This window comes from Dermacentor silvarum, chromosome 7 (assembly GCF_013339745.2).
Source record: "Dermacentor silvarum isolate Dsil-2018 chromosome 7, BIME_Dsil_1.4, whole genome shotgun sequence".
NCBI lineage: Eukaryota > Metazoa > Arthropoda > Arachnida > Ixodida > Ixodidae > Dermacentor > Dermacentor silvarum.
In genome coordinates, this window is record NC_051160.1 from 177,484,702 (window position 1) to 177,503,935 (window position 19,234).

The window sequence follows — 19,234 nt, forward strand, 5'->3', positions numbered from 1 at the left end:
TGATGACTCATGTATAAAAGACGACGGGTTTCGCCACTGATCAGATTTTCTACGATTGCCGACTGTGTCCGCCGCTATTGTTGTGCTTCGAGTGCAACTTGCTTTTGTGGGCACAGGTTCGCCCAATAAAGAATAAGTTTTGTCATACACAGTTTTACGACTGTTTACTTCAGCGTCACTACTACGTGACAATATCCTTGTGGATCTGCATGCCACACCATGCAAGTTGTAATGCCTGGCTGTAGATTTAGTGAATACTGCAAGAGGATGGTGGTGTCTAAGCAGTGCAAATTGCAAATGTTGAAGCTCTCGTAAAAGAGGTAGAGTTACCCATTGCCAAGGAATTCCTTTGTGCACAGTGTTCATGAACAAGGAGAAGGTCGTGGAACAAGGTTTTTCAAGCACAAGGAAGACAGTTCAAGCTGTTATGTATAAAAAAGTCGAAGCGGCACTACTCCTTCCATTGCAGAACCTCAGAGCAGCCAACTTTCCTGTGACGGGCCACATAATGACGCCACATGATTTTTTAGTGATGCCTTTCTCAATGCTGTTTCTTAGCACGCTTCAACAGTGATTATAGGGATGCTCCACCCATGTTATCAATGGGATAAACCAGCCGAGAATGGTGAATGAAAGAGTAGGATATAATCGAGTGGAAGACATGGCTTTTCCACACCACTGCATTTTTTGGGATACGAGCAATTTTGCAATATTTCGCATGACTAGGCTATGGACACATCGGTGCGTAGATGCAACCGCATTTGCTTGGCTCTGTAGTACTAGGATTGCTGTTGCCTGTACAAGCCCGTCGTGCCCGGTGCAGAGTCGCATAACATACAGTCAAACCTCATTATTATGTACCTGCTTAATGTGTTTAAACGTAGTCGCAAAGATTCCCCCACCCAGCCCCCATTCACCACCATGTATTGGCTGACCGCTTAAGCTGTAGTAGCTCATTGCCCACCAAAATGTTAGTGCGTACTATTTTCCTTTTTTGTTCACACGCACAGGCACAAAATCAGCAAAATCTCATGTGTGCAGACGTTCGATTATCGAGTTGCGACACCCTGACGACAGCTGCCAGCGATGGTGAACTTAAAACGTGGCCCCCATGATGTATTTCCTGCTAATGCAGCTGTTGCCCATTGCCGCGCACAAAAGCATGACCTTCGAGATTAGCTCCCGGTAACGTAAAGAAGCCGCCGGTAGAGGGTGCGGATTCGCTGTCGCCGTCGAATCCAGTTCAAGTAGTAACCGCGCAGAAGCACATTTTATTGCGAAGTGCATTTCTGCCGTCTCTGTGGACGTCGCTTTGAGGTTCCGTATAAAGTCCAAACACGGCAACATCGTCGCACTCTGTATGTGCGAGCGAAAGCTTGCGAGCGTCAGCCGCCTATCTCGCGCACGCGAGGGAGAAAGGCGGGGCGAAAGCGCACTGCTTCTGTCGCGCACGGCGCCGGAGGCAAGAAAGGGAGGGGTTTACTTTGGCAGCGGCCGCCGTATCTTGAAAGCGATCTGCTGCGTGGAAAAAGTGCGTGCCCGCACGGGCCTCATCTTCACAGTGATCTGCAGACAGAGTGCGACTAGCGCTGGTAGCTTCGTATGCACTGTGCTTTCGACGTCTAGTTCGCATTGAAGCGAGAGACGGCATGCTCGCTGCTGCAGCCACGCCTCCTCACTCAGCGTTCTGACAGCGAATTTCTGCAGTCATCGAGCGAGATGCGTTCGTGTTTAACGCGTTACACCGTGCTTGTTAATTTAGTTAGTAAGCGGGGCCTCATCAACAAACTGGTAGCGGCCTTATCGAGTTCGAAGATGCCGTCGTCGCGGCAAGGCCACCACGGCGGCAAGTGAAGATTACCGATTTCTTGCTGCCTACCCGCAAATAAAGCCTGTCTGAGTGCGTGTGTTTGAGAGCATGGTAACGTAGTTCTTTTCCGGCCGGTAAGCAGCTGCTAAACTGGCATTGACAGTTAATTTGTACATGGTTTAGTGCGTACCTAAACGTTGTTCCCAGCCAACTCTGTATTAACGAGGTTTGACATAGAGTCATCTACCAAAAACTACCGCTCCTAGTATACTGAACTTGTGTGAAAATTTAGCAACTAATGGGGCCCATTTTGAAAGGCTCTATGCAGTCTATTCATGGCCAGGGGCTTATATTTGCGTGAATTCGTGTATTATGAAACTCCACTCATCTCAAAAGTTTTTCAAGGTTTTTACAACTTTGAGTTGACAAATTTTACTGTACTCGCACTAGCGAGGACAACGTTTCATTCAAGTCTCAGAAATTGTGTGATTGCCATAGAGATAAGCACGAAAGGGAATGTGCTACTCATGGCACTTGGTACGAGAAAAAAGTAGAGCTGCATGCAGCAATTTATCACACTCTAGCACAGCTAAGTGATGACCAACGTTACTATAATAAGAGCGACTGGAAGTATGTGTTGCCAACAGCATGTGTCGATTACTGATGAAAGAAGAAACACAGCACTGAAACCAGTAGTGATGCTACTGGCCCATGCCACTTCGGAGCAGCTTTTGGAGCAGCCAAAAATTCATTTTGGAGCAGTAAAATTCTGTCAAAGCAGGTATATAAAAGCGATTGCAAACTATATGGAGCTTTTACAGTAGACACGCCATGTGAAAGCAGTAAGTGATCGCTGGTTCATACCCTCAATCTAAACACCAAAAATGAAAGTGAAATTAACATACTGAGTGTCCAACTTGATTATGAAAACAGTCACCAACTGATTTCCTGGATTTTTTGCAAAAGAAGTCCGAATAATCGTGCAGTCTAAAAACATGAACTTTAGTGGTAATATAATGTCATTGCTTTTTCTAACACCCGCGGTATGAAAAGTTTACTTAATGTTGCCCTGTGCTGTGCTTTGCTGATATACCACCTTCTTAATACTGCATGTATGCAGGTTCCAGTACTGGTGGTTATGTGTGCACCTTGGGTGAAATATTGCATGTGTGCCAAAATTACAATGGCTTTTGCAATTAAGAAAATTTGTGATGTCTCACACGTGCTCTTGGGACAAAGGAACGACAATACAGTAGTGCAAACAAACGAAAGGGCATTTATTGCACCTTTCATACACTGATATACGCTAGCTGAATTACTATGCATAGAACAGTCACAGGGGCGCGCGACAAATCAAGGAAGTCCGACTCACCGCGACTAGATAGCGATCGAATATGTTCGCCCCCTGCTATGACACCATCGCCTAGTCGTTCATGTGTACGGTCACGCGAATGGTGGCGCGTTCGAACGATCCGTGTTCGTCCATACCGTTGCTTGCTCCCAGCCTTGTGAGACGGTCTCGCAAAGCGTGGATCGGTGCACGCGCGGGACGTCCACATCGCTCACCGATCCCAACCTGAAGGGGAAGTGCCTCCGACCTTTTGCTCCCAAGTCATCCCGCCGTTCGTGGCATTAGCATCTCGACACTCGCGCCATCTCTCGCAATGCGCCACAACCACCACAACCGTTGCCGGCGCTTAGCCACACGGAGGAGCCGGATTACAGGAGACGCGAGCTATGCGGGGAAAACAGCATCAGAGGACGACGCGTGAGAATCGCACATCCCCACAAATTACAATACAAGAAAACAGAGGAGTATGCCTAAAAATATGGGTGTTGAAAAAAAAAAGTCAACAATTTTTTTTTTATTTTACAAAGTGTTATGTTAACTAATGGTTACCAGTAACAACATCCCAGACTGCCACCATATCATCACCCACCTCTTCCTCGTTGAAGAGAGGCCGCAGAACCACGTCGCCAAGGAGCCGCACAACAGAGCCCAGGCCACGAGCATCGGCTGATGCCGCATAGATCATCGTGTCCCTGCAGGGTGAAAGGCCGGCCTTTTAGTAATTCATGGCAGCCCAGCAGGCCTTGGTGTAGTCAAAGTGCAAGCTTTCACAAAGCAGGAAACTGAAAATATTTTTTCTTTCCTAATGACAGTCTTACGAAACAAATAAATGAGCTTATTCCTCTCATCCATGAACGCAACCAGAGAGATTTCATGCAGAAAGCAATTTTTTTTCCCATATGCAGAACATGGGATATGCGAACAGCTATTGAATGAACCAACCAATCACAGCTGCCCAACAAAGACATGGGAGGGTCTCGGTGCCCACGCACTCGCGACACGAAACCAATGGCAAAAGTAGAAGAGAGACACGCTGCACATAATGAGATACAGTATAGACCACTTATAACGTAACCGCTTATAGTGCAGGACCGGATATAGTACGGTTTTTTCAGACTCCCGTTAATTTTCCCATAGAACTGCATGTACACGCAATACTGCTTACAGTGCAGCCGCGTGAGATGAAATACCGGTTATAATGCGGCTTCCGCGGGAAAATCTTGCCGACAAGGGCGGTAGCGAGCACGCTTCTCAACGAGGTGCTCCCACCGATGGGAGAGGAGATCAACGAGGGCGATGCGGAGGAGGAGCATACGCGGAGCAAACAAACGAAAAAAAAATGCGCGCGTAGGTTGTCTAGGCGACAGAGAAAACTTGCTCGGCTGCTTATCGGCGGTGCGTTTAGCACTGAACGCGGCTTCAGTTACTGTGCACCCGTCGCGATGCGTGTCGTGAAGTGCAGATATCGCACGAGCGACGCTGCCAATTTAATCAGTGTTCTGCAAAATTAGTTTGGAGCTACAGTAAAACCTCGTTAATTCGACCCTCGTCAATTTGGACTCGTCCTTTAGTCCCGACCGGCGTATGCATTATTCAATGCAATCAAATTCGTTAATTCGGACTACTTTCGGAGCTCGGTGAGCGACGAGCGCCACAAATGTGCGATGCAAAAGAGCAAGAACGGCGCTAGCATCCAACCGAAACGAAGTGGCGGAGTCCGCATCGCCACAGCCATCAGTTGAAAACGTACGTGAATGACAGCAACGCCGGAATGCTTCGAGCCTATTTGTGTCTGAACGCCTGTATTCTTGCATTTACCACTGCGCATAACACCGCGTTGGCCGCAGGCTTTCGTAACTGCGTAGCTCTCAGCCACGATCACGTCGATAACGGCCGCGGTTTTCTCCGCAGCGGTTGCGGCGAACAGTAGTTTCTTTTTTACTCTGTATGCGCGTTGGCCGCATGCCTAAAAAACTGCGTGGTCGCCATCGATGATCACATTGATAGCGACCGCGGTTTCGACTGCAGTTGTTGCAGCGAATGGTAGTTAATTTGTCGAGGCTCGGTGCGTGCGTCGGGCACGTGCCTTCAGCATCGCAAAGTCGCCGTTCATAATGGCGTCGTTAGCGGTCACGTTTTTTTTCTGCAGCGGTTGCGGCAAACAGTTGTTTCGTTTTGATTCGGTGCAAAGCTGTCGAGCTTGAAGAGCACCGGCTACATCGCGATTATGTTTTCGCCAGTGAGATATGCGCGCGATAATACAAAGCGTTTCTACATGCTTGGTCTACATGTTTTGCACACGAGCAGGGCTTGAAAATCGTTGTTTTGGTTATAGTGCGGTACCGCTTATAGTGCAGATATTCGCGACTCCGGCGACTTACGTTATAAGCGGTCTACACTGTATATGGGAACAAAAAATGATAAAGATGCAAAAGGAAACAGCCTTTCCCACACAATGAAGAAGGTATTTGAGCAAGCGTCTGTCTCTCCGTACCCGCACCGCTCTTGGTTGTAGGTGGTGCACAATTGCGGCACGTAGCTTGCTGAGCCAACTCGGCAACTTCAGGCTGCGGGTGACAACTATCGGCAACGCGTCGGGGTTATTAAAAGCGTGAAGTACTCTTTCAACAGCACTATGCCAAACGTGTTACCGACCAGAGAAATGAAGATGCTAGTGGCAATAGATCATACAGGTGCTGAGGCTGCCACCATGCCCGCACATTTCCTATGCCAATTTGTAGTGCATACCTGTAAACAGCCAAGTGGCCTTTTCTTTAATGCTCACCCTGACTACACGTTTTCAGGGATACAAACGCACTTGATCATGTTCCCGATGGTCGTCCGGGCTCGGCCGTACCGCTTTTTACGGCGGCCAGCCTCGCCCAGTCCTGGTGCAGTGCCGTTCCGGCTCGGCTGCATTTCGACAGGGGTGAAATGCAAAAACGTCCGTGTACCGTGCATTGGAGATGCAGCACACAAGCAGCAGCAACCTTGGCACAGTGCAAGCAACACATTGCTTAACTCTTTCAATGACTGCTGAATTAAAGGTGGGCGCAATGGCAGGAAGCCGGACAGCCAGATACCCACCATGCCAATAGACCGGCCCGAGCGCATCGCCGCCACCACTGACACAAACATTGGCGACTTTTTCACACAAAACAGTGATCGGCTGAATAAACTGTTTTCCAGTTTATTCAGCCGATAGAACTGCCAGGGGGGGCAGGGCGAGTCTTTGACTTAAGGTGTTTATTCACCTTGAGTTTACACACCAACTGAGGCAACAACAGGTACACAAAATAAAACGGCAACCACAGCGGCGGAGCGTTCCGCACGACTGAGGTGACAAAAACCACACAATAGTGGAAACGCACGAGAGGCTGATAAGGGTTCAGCTCACCTCGCGTGGATCCGCGCTCGGCCCTGGGGCGGTCAGTCGCTCACAAAAGCCGGGCGTTGCAGGGGGACGGCGTGCGGCAGTCTCCGCGGCTGAATTGAGATGCGGCCAGTCGCAAGCTCGTCAGCCGAAAGACAAAAACGCCTCGGGGGAATAGCGCTTCTCCCCGAGCGACGGAGAGGGAGTATCCCCGGTTCCAAGAAAGGGGAAAGGAGGGAACGGGGTGCCTCGGATGCGGTCTCGCGGCCAGGCGCGAAGAGCAGCGGGAGCGGCGAAACGTGCTCTCTCCCCGCTACCCTCCGCGAGCGAGCACGTGATCATCGCATGATAACCGCGCGGCCGCTCCGAAGACATCGGGATGCGCGTGCGATCCCACATCCCCCCCTCCTTAAAATCCCCCTTCAGCCGCGAAGAGGCCGCCGTCACCTGAGGCTTTTCCGAGAGGGGCCAGCTACTCCGCCATCAGGGCGGTGAAGTCCAAGTCGATTAGGGAGCAGCCTTGGCCACCCGCCGCCGGTGTCGCTGGGCTGTCGGTCCCCGCAGGCCAGGTCGAGGTGCCGGGCGATGGTGACGATTGCGACGAGAATGACGATGGTGCTGACAAAACCGCAGGGACCTTCTGCGTGGTCCCCGCGGCGGCCTCCAGCAGCCATTTAGCAAACTGCGGGTCCGTCCTTGCCCGCCGAATGACGTCTTCGGTAGCCGCGTTTGTGTGCAGCTCAGTGCTTTTCTTTGAAGGCGCTCCGTCCCCAAGGGCCGCGATCCGCTGTCGATGGAGCAGTGATTTCTCGTGGCTCTCGTGGATGATCAGCCCGCCGCACTCGCAGAACACAGAGCCCGGATCCGGGGGAATGCAGGCGCTGTTCGACTGGCGATCTAGTTCGGTTATCGTCCGGCCCTGAAATGGCGCGAAGAGCCGGTCGCTTCTTTTCGAGATGCGCGCCCGCTCCTGCCTTTTCCACAGCGCCGCCGAAAAGTAGGAGACAGGAGCCTCCGTGCCGGCCTGGAAGGTCCACGTTGCCACCGAGCGCCTTTCTAGTTTAGTGCCCGGTGTGGCCGAGTGATGTTGGCCTGTGGATCCAGGATGAAAGGGGGTGCCAGGCCGGCTTCTCATCGCGCCCTCGCTGTCTCGGCCACCAGACATGGAAGCCCCGGGAGTGGCAGGAGCCAGGTGTTGTTGTTGCTTGGGCCGCTTGATCCTCGTGTGGTCGGGCCCGCCGGAGTTATGGTACGAGTTCGACCAGCGTTTCTTTGCGTCGGTGGCGCGGGGGTCACGGTGGTTCGACATCTTCGCCGAGGACGGAGCAAAGCTTTCTTGATACCCAGCCGGACGAAGGCGGAAGTGCCACTGTCCCGTTTAGGTATCGCCAGGCCCGTTCGTCCCCGTCGCCCCGCCTTTTCGGTGTACAGCACCTCGGAGGGTGCAGAGCCAAAGGCCCGCCGAGCCATTACGGATGGCGGGTTGCGACTCGTTGCGCTAGCGGGAGGCCACTGCGTTCCTGTGGGAGATGTCTTACGCTCGGCCCCGGCGCCGGGTGCCTGGTTGCGGGCCCGCAACTCGGTCGCGGGGCTTGGCGGTGCGGTTCGGAGAATTCTGCGCCGCTGCCCCCATTTCGGACCGGAAGCTGTTTGCGGCCTTTTTCTCCTCGTCGCTGGCTGCTGGGGCTTCGCTTTTCTCGCCGCCTCTTGCGTGGAATACATCACTGACTGTCCATGGCCTGCTCGTTTGTACACACAGCGAAAACGGTCTTTTCTGCTTGGTTGTAGTACCACGGTTCCCGACGGGCGGTCTGCGGCTGCGACAGTTTGGTTAACCCCTCTCGCTTCTTCCAAAGAGAAAGCGCATGCTCGCTCTGGAAGGCTGCACGCTAGACATCGAAGGAGCGTTCCGTCCGATATTGCGCACAATAAAATAGCCTCTGCAAACCGGACAGAGTTAGTTCTGCCGAGATCGCAAGTTATAGCGCCGCACTGGGCTCGAACGTCGAGCTGTGCCTCTCGATGTCACTGCCTGCGGGCGCGGGAGAGCGTTCTCCTCGGGACACTCGTTCCCTCTGTCGTAATAGGGTTTGAGGTCGCAGACATGCACCGGTCTGCTGATCGGTCTTAACTTCAAGTCCGCCAGCCTGTACACGAGCGAAGAGACAGTCTCTCGCACCCGGTACGGTCCGGTCCATTTCAGCGCCAGAGAAGCTGAGAATTTCTTACTGGCGTCGCTTAGGACGTGATTCCGCCTCAACACCAGGTCACCCACTTTGTACTGAACTTCCCGATGAGAGCGGTCGTACTGCGCTTTCTGCTCGGCGCGAGCAGTGCTCAGGTTCCGTCGCGCTTTGCGTAAAGCCTCCGTTACCTTTGCGCGCAGCCCAGTTGCATAATCGGCGCGTGCCGACGAAACAACCAGTTCCGTGCTGCTGCGTTCCTGTAGAGTGCGTTCTACCGGGTTCAACAGCTCCCTCCCAAGGTTGAGGGTGGCGGGTGTAAACCCAGTTGAGCGATTCACTGTCGACCTGATAGCAAATCCAATTTCAGGGAGACAAGCGTCCCAATCGCTGTGCGTCCCCGCAAATGCAACGAGCATGTGCTTGATGTTGCGGTTCACACGTTCCGTGGGATTCGCCTGGGCGTGGTACGTGGTTGTTCTCCGGTGCTTAATGCCGAGAGCTGCACAAGAATCCACGAATAATTTGGCCGTGAAATAGGACGCATTGTCCGTTATCAACTGCTCAGGGTAGCCGAATCGTGTAAACACCTCGATTAGCTTCCCCATGATTACGCGTGCCGACAGCTTCCGCAGGGGGAACAGTTCCACCCACTTGCTGAAATGGTCTGTGACGACGAGAAGGAATTGGTTCCCGCTCGGTGTCCTTGGGTAAGGTCCCATGACGTCACATGCCGCAATCTGCCAGGGTGTTCGGCTATTAATCGGTTGCATGAGCCCGGGCGGTCGTCCACCACGCGGCTTCACGCGTTGGCACACGTTGCAAGAGCGGGCGTAGCGCATCACATCCCGCTTCATTCCAGGCCAGGTAGCAAAGCGGCACAACTTAAAGTAAGTCTTAGGGCCACTCGCATGCCCAGCGATACACGTATCGTGAAAGTAGCGTAAAAGTGCTCCTCTCAGCGTGCGTGGAATGACCGCTTTGAAGGACTCATGTGTATCCTCCTCCGCGGGAATGTATCTCAGCAGGACGCCGTCAGAATCTAGCAGGTAGGAATCCAACGCGCTCACAGCACTACCAGCTGTTTCGGAGCGCCGCGCACTCACAGCAATACCAGCTGCATCCACGTGCGCCGCGGCTGCGCCGCCGGGCTCCCGGAGCCCCTCAAACACTTTCTTACAAAAGGGATCCTCCCGCTGTGCCTCTAACAGCTCCTTTCTGCTGAACACGCTCCCCACTGAACTGACGCAGTCCAAGTGGTTCACGCTTTCGTCCGGAGAAGGTGGTTCGTCCGTCCTCCCTTTGGGACTATTGCCGTCGAGCATTGTAGCAGTTACTCTGCCCTTAGGCTGAGTCTCTGAAGAGTCAGGACGGGTATTAATGTTACCCCTCCTGACGACTTCGAGTGTCGCCGCAGTTAATCTGCTCTCGAGCTCAGTTTCGGGCGAGGCGAGTTGAGTAGTATTGTTACTCTCCTCACGGTCAACGGGCGCGCGCGAAAGTGCGTCCGCCACAACGTTGTTCTTTCCTCTCCTGTAGCGAACGGTAAAGTCATATCGCTGCAGGAGAAGTGCCCATCGCGCGAGCCGGCCGCTCGGCTCTCCTAGACGCCTAAGCCAAGTTAGTGCCATGTGATCAGTCTCGATAATAAATGAAACTCCATCAACATAGTAGTCAAACTTTTTGAGAGCGAAAATGATCGCGAGACATTCCTTTTCTGTCACAGAATAATTTTTCTCTGCGGGGCTCAAAGAGCGGCTAGCAAATGCTACCGGCCGCAAGCTACCTTCGTGCTGTTGGAGCAAAACCGCTCCTAGGCCAAGGTCGCTGGCGTCCGTGTGTATGACAAATTCCTGGTTCAAATCTGGTAGCTTTAACTCAGTGGTCTCCACGAGCGCGTTTACGAGGTTGCGCAGTGCCGCCTCTTGCTCGGGACCCCATCTCCACTGCTCACCTTTCCTTAACAGCATAGTCAAGGGGGCTTGTAGTGTAGCGCAGTCTGGGATGAACTGGCGATAGAAGTTCACCAGCCCCAAAAAGCGTCTCAGTCCGCCTATGTCTACCGGTGACGGGTAGTTCAATAATGCCTGAACCTTGTCGTCGCACGGCAGAAGGCGTCCGTTATCCAGTGTAAACCCCAGTAGCGTTACTCGGGTTGCTGCTATCTGAGTCTTGGTCGGGTTTAGCGTTATCCCCGCGGACCTCAGACGCTCCAACACGTCCCTGAGATGGCGTAAGTGCTCATCAAAAGTCCGCGAGTATACCACGACATCGTCTAGGTAAGCAAGAGCGTAGTGCCACCTTGCGTCACCTAGGACACGATCCATTAGGCGCTGGTAAGTCGCAGGCGCGCCGACCAGTCCAAAAGGCATTCGGGTAAACTGATAAAGGCCCCGGTGACAAGTGAAGGCAGTCTTCTCTCGGTCACGGGGATCTACCTCCACCTGAAAGTATCCTCTGCTTGCATCGAGCGTAGTGAAGTACTTCGCTCCGCCAACATTGGACACGATCGAGGGAATGCTAGGAAGCGGATATGCGTCCTTGCGTGTTACCTCGTTCAGGCGGCGATAGTCAAAACAAAGGCGGGTCGTCCCATCCTTTTTAGGAACCAACACCACAGGAAAACCCCATGGGCTATCGGACCTTTCAACAACGCCTGTATCGAGCAGTTCGTCCAGGGCGCTGTCTAGTGCTTTCCTCTTAGCCAAACTAACCGGCCGAGGATTGCACTTCCACGGAGAGGCATCGCCTGTCTCAATTTTGTGCCTAACTAGCGTGGTGCAGCCAGGCCGCTCTGTGAATACGGCGTCATATTCATTCAGAAGCGATGAGAGGCGAGCCTTTTCTTCCACCGACAAACTGCATGAGCCGTTCAGCAGCGGGTGGTCTCGTTCACCCCTCACCGCAGCGCACTGTGCTACCGCAGCGGGGGTTGGGGGCCGTGCGGGAGGGGAGCGGTTCCCCTCCACGCCTTTTTCCTCATCGCGGCTGCCTGGTCGGCATGTCGACCCGGCGGAAACCGTTCTGAGTGACCTTTTTGGGCAATCGTTGAGTCAGTCTGCGCGCGAAGCATCATCGAACGAAGTTGTCTCTGACGCTTTTTGAAATTTAACGAAAGGTTTCAGGGCGCCGCATGCTCGCTCCCTATATCCTCCCTTGCAGACGTCAATAACAATGCCCGTCTTGGCGAGGAAGTCTCTATCAAGAATTATAGGAACCGACAGGCCGGGGAGGTGAGCGAGGCGTTGTCGCCTCACCCGTTTCTCCCACCGCACCACAAGCCTAGCAGCACCGCTCGCGTGCGCCGTGCCGCTGGCGAGTCGGAAAGTTACATTACTCTCTCTCAGTCGGACGCCGTTCCGACGGAGATGTTCACACACCTCGTCGCCGAAGAGTGAAGCGCTTGCTCCCGTGTCTAATAGCGCAAAAAACCTGCGCCGGGCGACTGTAACCTCTATGATCGGCACTGGCGTGTCGTTGGATGGTCCGAAACGACAAGCCAGCGGGGCAAGGAGTTCATGTGTCTCACTTGGCGCCGCTGTAACCGCCGCCGGCCATGCAGCGTTGCTCACCGGCGGCTCCGTTCGTTTCCCGAAAGCGCGTGCTCTCGGTTCGCAGGTTGTCCGCAATCCCGGGCTAAGTGCCCCGGCTGGTTGCACCGATAACAGAGGATAGGTGGCCTTTGTCGGGCTTGGCGTGCAGTGCCTCGCGCCGGTTGGCCATTGTTCCTCCCTATCGACTGCTCCCTTGCAGGCGCGCTCTGCTCTGGCACCCTCGGGTCGGCCTGTCGACCACGATTCTGCATACCTTGACCATCGGCAGCGCGTGCTGCACGCATGGCATACGTGTACGGGTCGAGAGCCCGGTCAGATAATTCCCAACAACTTCTCAGGGGTCCGTCACTGAAGGCAATCGCACCATCTCCCCGGGAACGAGTGCGAAAAGTGTCCCCGTTCCATGCGCATCGCGGCTCAAGTGCCTGCGACGCTGGGGGTGGAGGCCGGTATGAACGCGAGGCGAGTATGTCCGCCTGTATGCGCTTTGCCTCCGAGGCCAGCTCATCCAAATCCCTGAACTTGCCGCCTCTCAAATACGCTGCGAAAGTAGGATGAGCTTGTCGCGTGACTCTCTCCACCTTATCGCAATTCGGAGCAGAGGGGTCAGCGGTACGATAAAGGTCGTCCATCGCCCTTACGTACTCGAGCAAGGATTCGTCCGGATGCTGAGTGCGTAGCTCTAACTCGCGTCGCAGACGACGCTGGTAATCTGCGGGCAAGAATTCCTCGCGTAAGGTCGCTCGGAACTCGGCCAGCGTACGAGACCGATGGCCAGTAAGCCGGAACCAGCGGGCAGCGTGATCACTCAGCGACACTGGTACGACGCGTTCCAGCATCTCACCATCGGACAGCCCCGTCGCCTGCTGGTAAGTCAGCATGCGATCGAGGTATTCGTTGGCACTGACTACATCATGGTACCCGCTATAGGTGGGTAAGTCCACCCTCACTCTCGGTCTAGCAGCTGCGGTAGATGTCAGCAGAGTGTTCTGCACGACACCTGTCAAGCTTTCAATCAGGCGCATAGCATCGCGCAACAGCATCGGCTGTGACTCGCTCTGACCAGTAATGTCTGGCACAGGAGCTGCGTGCGTTGGGCACGTATGCCGCTGTGGCTCCATGCTCTCCGCAAATTCTGACGAAGGGTTCGGCGTAATGTGCCTCACGCCTTCGAGGGTACGTCCTGTCGGAGAGAGCGCCTCACGTGTAGCGCTACCCTCTTCGAAGCTGATCAAATTCCCAGGGCTAACGTTCGCCGCAGGTTTTGACTGTGCGGTAGCGGTTACCGCCGCTTCGAATTGTTGCCTGTTGGTAGCCACCTGTGACAGCGTGTACAACGGCTGTAAGTCAGCCCCGTATGCTGCCATGGTTCGTTTGTGTGGTAGCAGTCACTCACACAAACAGACTCAACCTGTCACACCTCTGGCCCCACGTTGGGCGCCAAATATAGGGGTATTTACTCAAGTTCGCTCGTGCGCACCTGACCCTTCTCTGGATCGCACCGCGCCAGCGGAGCGGCAGTCGCTCGCAAGCACTTTCGCAGCAGCCCTAACAGTCAGAGCTGTGACCCCTAACCCGCGGTTCGCACTGAGTTGCGACCACGGCGGGTTCAGGCCAGGGGGGGCAGGGCGAGTCTTTGACTTAAGGTGTTTATTCACCTTGAGTTTACACACCAACTGAGGCAACAACAGGTACACAAAATAAAACGGCAACCACAGCGGTGGAGCGTTCCGCACGACTGAGGTGACAAAAACCACACAATAGTGGAAACGCACGAGAGGCTGATAAGGGTTCAGCTCACCTCGCGTGGATCCGCGCTCGGCCCTGGGGCGGTCAGTCGCTCACAAAAGCCGGGCGTTGCAGGGGGACGGCGTGCGGCAGTCTCCGCGGCTGAATTGAGATGCGGCCAGTCGCAAGCTCGTCAGCCGAAAGACAAAAACGCCTCGGGGGAATAGCGCTTCTCCCCGAGCGACGGAGAGGGAGTATCCCCGGTTCCAAGAAAGGGGAAAGGAGGGAACGGGGTGCCTCGGATGCGGTCTCGCGGCCAGGCGCGAAGAGCAGCGGGAGCGGCAAAACGTGCTCTCTCCCCGCTACCCTCCGCGAGCGAGCACGTGATCATCGCATGATAACCGCGCGGCCGCTCCGAAGACATCGGGATGCGCGTGCGATCCCACAAGGTATGGCACAGAAAATCTGAACCACTGGGAACACCTCTTTGATCGCCTCAAAATCGCCTGTGGTGAATGAGCATAACTTCAATAACAGTTACCCAAGTGTTTGTGGGACATACTACTAAGTCTGGGGAACAACGTCAAAAACAAACTACTACAAGAAGTTAATTCTTTTACAGAAACGAACCCTGCATGTACGTATACTGCAATTACCATGGCCATTTCGTGGACCTTGAAACAGCTTCATTATTCCAGCGTTACTCACTTTTTCGAGCAGACAGAATATATTATAAGCTTCTGGTCACCATAAATGAACGAAAATTATTCACCAAGACAGACAATGATGAAATCTCTCGTTACCCACTACGCCAGAGTACAAGACAGCTTGATGCAACTGGTCCTTAATGTGGCTAATGCAGCACAAAGCATTACAGTTGATACTGGATATATCGAATAGAAAGGTAATGACAAAACAGTTCGATACATTGATAATTTGAAATTTAAAATATGACTACCTGAAGCTTATATGACATCTCCACACGTCTCCAACAGTTTCCCGAGATCGTGAAAAGCCAGAACTTACCCATTTGCTTATCCCATGACCACGTCGACTGCACAAAAATTGGCTTAATTGTTGTGCATGAACGTTGCAAGTCGCTCACACTGCGGAATGGTTTTCGTAACGCTAACCCTAATTACCCGCGTCGCCAAGACACAGGACTGCGGTGCGTCTCACGCACATCGAAGTGCATGTTGTGCATTTTTATTCAAAAAATGTCGAAATAGACGCACTGCAGAAGCAAACTAGCCTGTATGGATAAGCGCTGTGCCACCATCAGCACACTTGTACTACGAATCGTACATGGACGGGCCTGGCCGCGTGCCCGTTGCAATATGCACCATGTAAACGACCATGGGCAACAAGTCAGGCAGACTCTTGTGCCGTGTTTCGGAGCAGACTTTCTGTTGGAACCAGTCGTCCTCACTTCTCGACCGCCCTAAAAAGTCCGCGAGTCTTTTGCGTGCCACTGAGCACTCCGACACCTCGTGGCCGGTACATACCTCCTACGTTCTCGGCTCTTCCCCTCCGGCCTCTGCATCAGTGACTGCCGGCACTGCACACACGCTAGTTTCGAAAGAGCCGTTCAGCTTTTCAGAACACTCAAGGCCGTACCCACTGACATGTAAGTGTGTGCAGGAATGAAACATGTTCACTTTGGACCCGCAAATCACACAGTGACGAGTCTTGCACGCTGTTGCCGCAAAGCGAAGTGTGGATGTGACATGCAATGGTTTTGGTAAATTCAAACTAATGTAAAGATCTATCCAAGTGGAGGTTAGTGTCAGATTCATTTTGTCCATTCGCAGAATCCTAAAGTGCCGTTCACAGAAAGCCTTTGTCTACAAGAAAATAAACACGGCGGCGCAGCAGCTCCAGTTTTGTGAAAAGGTTGAGCATCATCCACGCTTTTTTGCAGAACGCATATTAGACTAGAAGGCCTTTCGCATTCTTGAAGCAGAGTAGCGATCTGCTCTTACCGATAATGAATGGCCGCAGTTTGCATGAGCCATCCATATGTACAGCGAGCTAAACTGGAGCATACTGCTCATTTTTCCTCCATGGCATGTACTGTCCTTCAGATTCAATATCTTGTTTGACAGCATCTGCCAAAACAGTGGCGTTTCAAATTTGTCGGCATGAAATATTTACGGCCACACGAGAAGTGATTGCGTATTTGTTAGGAGAAGTGCACTTGCAGGGGCACAGCACAGCACATCGTTCGATATATCGAATGTGTCGTTGAACGGGAGTTCGATGTACATATAGTACATTCGTATACGTTTGCATAGGGTTTTCAAGGGGATTTTACAAATGTTTGATATAGACAACAATTGGATACATCCGAGTTTGATATATCCGGGATTGACTGCATAACCAAACTTATGCAACTACAGTCATAAATGCACCTTTTCAACTTAGGTACAAATTGAATACAGTAAGCTGTGCACTGAACATGCATTATGCGATGCAGGGATTCCCAAACTGGGTTCTGCGAGCGCCAAAGGGGCCTCCCCCCTTTTGTGCCTTTGTGGCGAAGAGATGGCAGTAGTGACAGCTAGGCCGACCCAGCTATGAAAGCGAGGTGCCAAGCAGGCATTACCAACTCTGTCCTGTGCCAAAAATAAATACAGGAACCGGATGGAAATAGCACCTGATTTGAGGCTGGCCCTCAGCATAATCGAGGCGCATCTTGACTAAGAGCCACTCTTCCCCGCTAAAATGTGAACCTCTTTCTTCTACCTCACATTTGAGTGCAATAAATCTTGTCTAGAAATAATATTTGCTCGCATCTGGATGCCTGTTTAGGGGGAGATATTTGACTTGTTGCACAAGGGGGGCAGGGGGGGGGGGGGGGGCACTACAAGGATGTGTAGGGTTCCGCGAGGCTACTGAGGTTGGGAACCCCTTATGTAATGTAATGCAATGCCCTTATGTAACGCATTCTGACCTTTAGGTAGAAATAAATAAAATGAAATTTAGTGACTTTTGTAGCAGAGAGAGTGCTTAAATCCAGGAGCTTTTAACGACTTGCAAATCCTCGACATTCCAGGACTTAAAATTAAAACATTGTTTTCTTCAACAAGCAAATAATTCCCCAGTACACAAATGAAAAAAAGAAAGAAAAAGAAAGAGGAGGCACACAACAAAACCTTTGTATGCAAGCCCCCACCAAACTGCTAAGCAGAATGGATTGGTGTCCCCTTTGGATTGCACTAACCTTGTGCCCAGATGTCTAAAGTCTGACAACTGAGCATAAAATTAAATTCAAAGATGGTTGATGACTTGTGAAGGTAGTGGTGCTGACGTCCCACCCGAGTAAGCGGCTCAATAGACCATGCTTTCACCACACTGGCCGGAGTGGCCGCTGATGTCATGGTTGCCCTATCCAGGGAATCTAAGGGTTTTCAGAGGATGCCTGCTGGCTGACATTCGTTGAGCCAATCTGCAAACTCACCACAACAAAGGAGCTTCGAAATGTGGTAGGGTCAAAGCGAATGCGGCCAAGGTGTGAAGTGAGAGATAGACTTGCCTCGATCCCTGGCAGTCACAGATGCCGCCTTGCTTCTCCAGCTCCTGGAGCACTGCATCCCGGTCCTTGAACTCCCGTGTGGACTGCAACACAGGTTGCTGCACTTGAAGCTCTACCTCAGACACACACGCAATGGTGCTCGGCAATATTACTGGGAAGCCAGTTTATTGCACAGCTACCTTTGCACCCTTCTTACTCGCTCCTGCTCTTGAATTTCGGGGTCCCCGATCTGATCACGAGGCACACCGAAGTGGGGAGATTAATTTTGACCAGCTGGGTTTCCTCAACATGCATGGTACACGAGTGTTTTCACATTCCGCCCCCGTTGGAATGCGACCGCCGCAGCCAGGATGTTCACTCGTTAGTTTGGCCTCCAGGTGCCCGGCATTTCTCGCATTTCTAGTTTTTCGGTGCGTCACCCGTGTTGTTAATCATTGACGCTAGTCTCACTTGCCCCATAAAAAATCTGTGACACTGGTTCTTGCAGCTACGCTCCCTTGGCTAATTCGGAGCGCAAATTCCTAGGCATGAGAAGTAAGAGACATTTCTGTCTCTTCTCATTTTGTCCACGCCCTGAATTCTTCCACGCCAACTCACCCGTTTCTCGCTTCTCATCCCTCTTGGCTGCTGCTCAGTTCGATTAATTATGTCGTACCAGCTGTGGACACTAATGTCTGTCTACTTGTCAAGATTTGTTCTGGTAACAAATGGAAGGAAACTCCATGGCAGACACTTTCTTGGGCATGACCCAGCACCGGGTGTGTGTACGTAACAGCATGCATCACATAGCAGGAGATGTCAGGAGCATTGTGAGTTAGACACTGAGCCTCCAGTGAGACCCCACAGTATTAAACTGATTTTCCTAGTGCCTATCTCAGTGGAAGGGGCATTCACCTTTCGGAGGAGTTACTTTCTTCACACCAGCCAAACCTCTAGCTCAGACAAAAGCAACACACGCAATAAGGGTTGGCCGGTTATGTTTCAGCATTTTGGCGCAGTTCTCAAGTAGCCGAGCAATGGCAAAGTACAGTGGAATCTTGATGATACGATCACGACTAATACGAATTTCCGGATGATACAAATTCTTCTGTGGTCCCCGCCGAGCCCCATTACTTCGCACCGTGCTAGAGAACGGTTGTTACGAATCGATTTTCGACCCGCGTCGGTTGATACCCATAAACGCCGCCCCACCGACGGCCGCGAAGGAGAACAGCGCGCAGTCACGCGCTTTCTCCCTTGTGGGGGTCTTCCCCAACCCGTAGCGCGCGTAATCGCAGCTACGTACGGTTCGGGCGAATAAGGCAACAAGCGAGTCAACTCAACAACGTTTATTGCTGTTGGCAATAAAACACTCTTGCAGAGGGAAGTCCACTCTGTACGATAAGTAATAAAATAGGCTTGCCTCGTCGCGTGTAGTAGTCACGCAAACGAGGTCACTCACGGGTTTCAGCGGGTAAATCCGTATCGGCAGGTAGGTCAAGCGAGGTCAGAGAGACCTGGGGTCTCTCGGTCGCACTCTTTTATATCTTTTTACCTTTCCGCGAGGGGAGTGTCCTCCTCGCCCGCCGGATACTTTCCCTCTTACCGTGCGGGCGCGCGCGTCACGTGAGGCGAGCGAGAACCAGGAGAGGGCAAAGTGCATTTCTCCCGTGTCCGCCCGGCTCCCGCAGCGCGCGTTGTGCGCGCACGAGATGTCCGCC

The 19,234-nt window shown here is 52.6% G+C and overlaps 1 protein-coding gene across 2 annotated transcripts in view; it reads right to left on the reverse strand.

The window, feature by feature from the left end:
* The window catches only part of LOC119458721 (mitochondrial-processing peptidase subunit alpha-like), a 213,121-nt gene that overhangs the window by 157,375 nt on the left and 36,512 nt on the right, over window positions 1-19,234 (reverse strand). For both annotated transcript variants that reach the window (XM_037720576.2, XM_037720577.2), the window contains exons 4-5: window positions 17,535-17,617; window positions 3,751-3,853 (exon numbers count right to left, since the gene is read on the reverse strand). In XM_037720576.2, coding sequence (XP_037576504.1) covers window positions 3,751-3,853; window positions 17,535-17,617 — 186 coding nt within the window. The remainder of the gene's footprint in view (window positions 1-3,750; window positions 3,854-17,534; window positions 17,618-19,234) is intronic.